This window comes from Mesoplodon mirus (genome assembly GCF_964341445.2).
Source record: "Mesoplodon mirus genome assembly, chromosome: 6".
Classification (NCBI taxonomy): Eukaryota; Metazoa; Chordata; class Mammalia; order Artiodactyla; family Ziphiidae; genus Mesoplodon; species Mesoplodon mirus.
This window is the reverse complement of record NC_138982.1, coordinates 132,679,222-132,683,781: the sequence shown is the minus strand read 5'-3', so window position 1 is coordinate 132,683,781 and position 4,560 is coordinate 132,679,222. Positions and strand designations below refer to the sequence as shown.

Below are 4,560 nucleotides of genomic sequence, written 5' to 3'. Positions count from 1 at the left end.
CTTCTCCATATACCATTTATAGAACTTATTAAACAGTGACATGGATTGTGTATCCATCTTATCACATCTACAAGATTGGATGTGTCTGGAAGCAGAAATCAATAGTATCTTGGTATCACTGTCAACGTTTATCATGTTTTGCACATACAAAATGTTCAATAAATATTTGTTGAATGAATGAGTGAATACAAGGGAGTCATTTATTGGCATAAGTTTACTGTTGCAATGCTCTGAGGATTTTTTTGTGTTCAGGAAAAAGGGAAAATCAGTGTTGTTTTTTCTAGAGCAGGAGAGGTAAGGACCCCTAGTTCATTGAAGAAAAAACAACAAAGTGGGTAAATCTGGAGGAACACACAGGATACCCAGTTCCTCAGTCTCTTCCTGGGCTCTTGCATCAGAAGAAGAGCCTGAAACATGTAGTTTATAAAAGCTCACTAATGAGGTACCTGCTGTTATGTCTGCGTGAGCTCTACTTGTATACTGAGAGAGTCATTATCAAAAAACGTCAGTTCAACATTTGTTATATTAGGGGACAACCCACATTCAAGGCACTTCTAATTTTTGAAATCCATGAATATTTTTGCAGTGTTACCTACTCACAACCAAAAAGTGAGAGTCTCGTGGAGGTGCTCTAAGGGAATTAAACCCAAGGTGGTACTCTTTGGAATGGGTTAAGAATTCCAAAGCAAGAAAATGAATTATTCTGCTATAGTGTTTTGCAGTTTACACTTAGTTTTTCTTACATCTCAACATACCCTAAAATGACACTGAAAATAGGCATAAATATTTCTGTTGTTTCATGAATGGATACTGATAGTGACTGGGGATCAGAGTGATTATGCAAATTGCCCAGGGTCACCCAGTTAGTAAATGATTGTATCAATGTATCTCTATATATTGTCATATTGGATAATGGGGAATAAAATATTTTAGGGGTCAAGGACAAACAAACAAATGTTTGAACCCCCTTTGTTTAAATGTTTCCCTTCATATCAAAACTCTCTATATCTCAATTTTTCTCATGAATACTTGAAATGTTAAAATTTACTGTAAAGACTTATGAGGATAAATTGACATTACACATGTGGGTATGCACACTGCAAGGTGTTGCCCAGAATAGACACTAATACATATACATACATACACACAAATATATTGATGTACTTATGATGCAGATGTTGGACTCTTGCTTATAAACGAGAAGAGCAGGCATAAAGAGCATTGACCTATAAAATTGGTAAGCAATCAATTAAATATGGCTATACTTATTACTAATGCCATTCAGCTGAAGCATCCAGGATTTCACAAGAGGACTCTTGCAATGTGTACAAACAGAATCACGTGATGAAAGCTGGCAGAGTGGGGAGTGGAGTGAGGGGGGGGGCTCCTCAAACACATCAGGTACAAATCGTCAAAGGGTAATGTTCTCTGACCAAAAATACTCAGATAATTTCAACATGTTAGCACAGAACCTCAGAGGCTATATCATTTTTTTTCTTATTTCTCTCCCTGGTAGTAAAATAGTCCTGTATTGGCTCACAGAGAAATCAATCTATTTCACAGATTCTACTCCAGGACAGAGGGAGAATTAATAAGCATATCCACTGAACATAAAAATAAAAGGAAGTGCTGTGATTTACATTGCATTTTTAGCTAAGGGGAATTGGAACTTAGATCAAGTAGATATTTTTTTTTAAAAAAAAATAGCCCTTGGAGCCACTAGATATGTTGGTATATGAAAAACACAGTGGGATAGTTGAGGCTAAACACAATCATGCATCGTTTAAATACATTTTTACCAGAAAATATATCCCCAAATAACCTTCAAAGTATTCATACTAGGAAATCTCTACATTTATTTCGATGCTATTGCCCATGTACAGCAGTTTAAATGTTCCTCTTTAGAAACTGCCATCAGAATCAATGGAAAAAGCAAAACCAAATCCATTTCTATGTCTTAATCATTGTTCTAATTTTTTTTTAACCAAGAACATTAGTTTTCAGTTGGGACATGAGTAACCATGAAATGATAAGCCTATAATAACTCTGAAAAACGTCATGTTGTATAATTTTTTAAAGGGGTTTTACTTATTTGATTCTGTTTGCAGTAAGATCCATAATTTAAACTGAGTCCAATTTATTTATTTGTATTAAGAATACACATAAATCAAACTTTCAACTTGACTTAATTTATTTATTGAAATGAATAAAATGAGCATGACTTTTTAAAAAAAGATATTTCACCGTGGAGTCACTTTCCACCAGGATTCTAAAATAGAGCAAAGCACAAATTTCGGCACACTGAAATTTTCTATAGTTTACTATTTTTATTTTTATTTTTGTTTATTTATTTATTTTTTTGTGGTATGCGGGCCTCTCACTGCTGTGGCCTCTCCCGTTGCGGAGCACACAGGCTCCGGACACGCAGGCTCAGCAGCCATGGCTCACGGACCCAGCCGCTCCGCGGCATGTGGGATCTTCCCGGACCGGGGAACGAACCCGTGTCCCCTGCATCGGCAGGCGGACTCTCAACCACTGTGCCACCAGGGAAGCCCAATATACTATACTATTTTTAGACTCTCTCTGCCCCAAATCGTATAGGTTATAGGATTTTTCATTCTTTTACGACATAATTGCTTTCAAGTTTTTTACCTTTGGCAATTTCCAAGAAGCATAAGATTCCCCCTCAAAGAGAGATAATTTGCCATTGTTTTAAAGAAGTTAGTTACTACTATTCAAGTCAATTTCAAGAGAGGCATTCTAAGAATGTTTTTGTAGTGGTGGTTATAATTAGAATAAGTAAATGACCTTTAAAATATCTGTTTAGGTTGGATAATTTAAGAAGCAGAGGTACTATTAAAATTCCGTCACACTGCTTTATAGATATACTTAATCAATGGAAGGCATTTCAAGGAGCACCCAGTGTTATGGGAGGTGGTGGCACCACTTCTTGGGCTATAATAGAGTTCTGATGTCATCTCAGGCAACAAGGAGGAAGAGAGTATATACAGAATCACCACCTTCTGCAGGTATTTCAGGAAGCAAGCCGAATGAGAAACTTGAAACCTCACTTCCTTCAAATCAACCGCTGCCTGCTCTTGAAATCTCACTGTGCCTGGTCACAACTACTGCTCTGAAAACTACAGCTTGGGATCCCTCAGAAATGCCTGTCATGTTCCTCCTCCCTCCTCCATTGCCCTCTGCTCTACGAAGGTGAACGGTGGGGATGTTCTCTGCTTGCCCAGCAGCTGTCAAGACCATACCTGGCTCCTGAACAAAGGCCAAGAGGCCTACAGTGAACCTACCAGCTGCCAGCCAGCCAGCTGTGAGCCCAGCAACTGTGAAACTTCCAGCTTCCCTTCCTCTGGTTGCTATGTGCCCAGACCCTGCCAAGGCACCAGTTTTCTTCCTGCTTCTACTTGCATCTCTGGATCCTGCTTCCCAGTACGCTTATAGACCTCTGAGTTATGTGTCTAGCAGCTGCCAACCCCTGAGACTCCTCACTTGTGGATGCCACCCCTTGGGTTATTTGCCTGGTGGTCCTCATCCCCACAGCATTACCCACTGTAATGCTTTTCTCCCTTGATCCACTGAAATTGTCTTTTCATACATTTACCCTTTTTATTATCGCCATCATCACTCAAGTTGGGTTGTGTTCCCCTTTGGTGAATACATACATTTCTTACTGCCATCTTGACTCCTATCTCTAGTATCTTCTCTTTAGCTTGAATACTGTGTTTAGAGTTAATATTCCTAAAATTAATTTCATCATATGACTCTTACTCAAAAATGTCAATAACTCTCTTTTGCCCTCAGAGAACTGTCCAAACACTTGATTTGCCCTCCTCTACTTCCAAAAAGAGATTCTCTATATTTGCTTCATGTCTCCAATTACTCCACATCTGCCCTCATCTCGTATCATCTTCTTGTTCACCCTACCCTTCCTCTCCTTTGGGATAATTCTTTTGGCATTGTGTCTAGCAGCCTCAGACCTCTGCATCCTCTCTCCAGTGGATGCCAGCCTCTGACACATGTGTTAGTACTTGCCATCCATCTTGATCTGCCTGGGGAGGCCTGTAACTTCCTTATTCCAGCCAATAATCATGCTGAAGATCCAAGACAAAAATTTAAACTCCATGGACTTTTGCTTCTTCTTTACTAGTATGTAGTGACTGCTTTTTCTTGATTTTCCTGTGCCTGATCTAATGAAAGCTGTTCCTTTCACATTTTTATCTTTTTTTCATCTCTCCTTGCCATAAAATTATTTGGTTTAGAATGCTATTCAATGTCGCTTAGGTGAGGGAATAATTTATTTGCTTTGGGTTGTAATAAATGAGTTTAAGTCAGAACTAAGAATCTGGTTCTTCAGTTTGTCTTTCATTATTTTATTTTAACACACACATGGGCAACCTCAACTCCCTGCAGAAATAACTAGGACATGGTACACGCAACCATATGTTTTTATCTCACAGTAGGGGAATAGCTTGATGGTTTATTCCTCAAGCTGATTTATAGATCTCTGATATCTCTGATCCTACATACTTAAGAGACCCAAAAAGC

General features: G+C 38.6%; 1 protein-coding gene across 1 annotated transcript; it reads left to right on the top strand.

The window, feature by feature from the left end:
• Nucleotides 1–3,126: 3,126 nt before the first annotated feature.
• On the top strand, nt 3,127–4,059 carry KRTAP26-1 (keratin associated protein 26-1; the record flags this gene model as incomplete). The annotated part of the gene is given in 4 exon segments (XM_082624371.1): nt 3,127–3,447; nt 3,449–3,566; nt 3,864–4,034; nt 4,037–4,059. Coding segments are annotated over 4 exon segments (633 nt in total), but the record flags the coding sequence as incomplete, so codon positions are not given.
• Between the last annotated feature and the right edge of the window lie 501 nt (nt 4,060–4,560).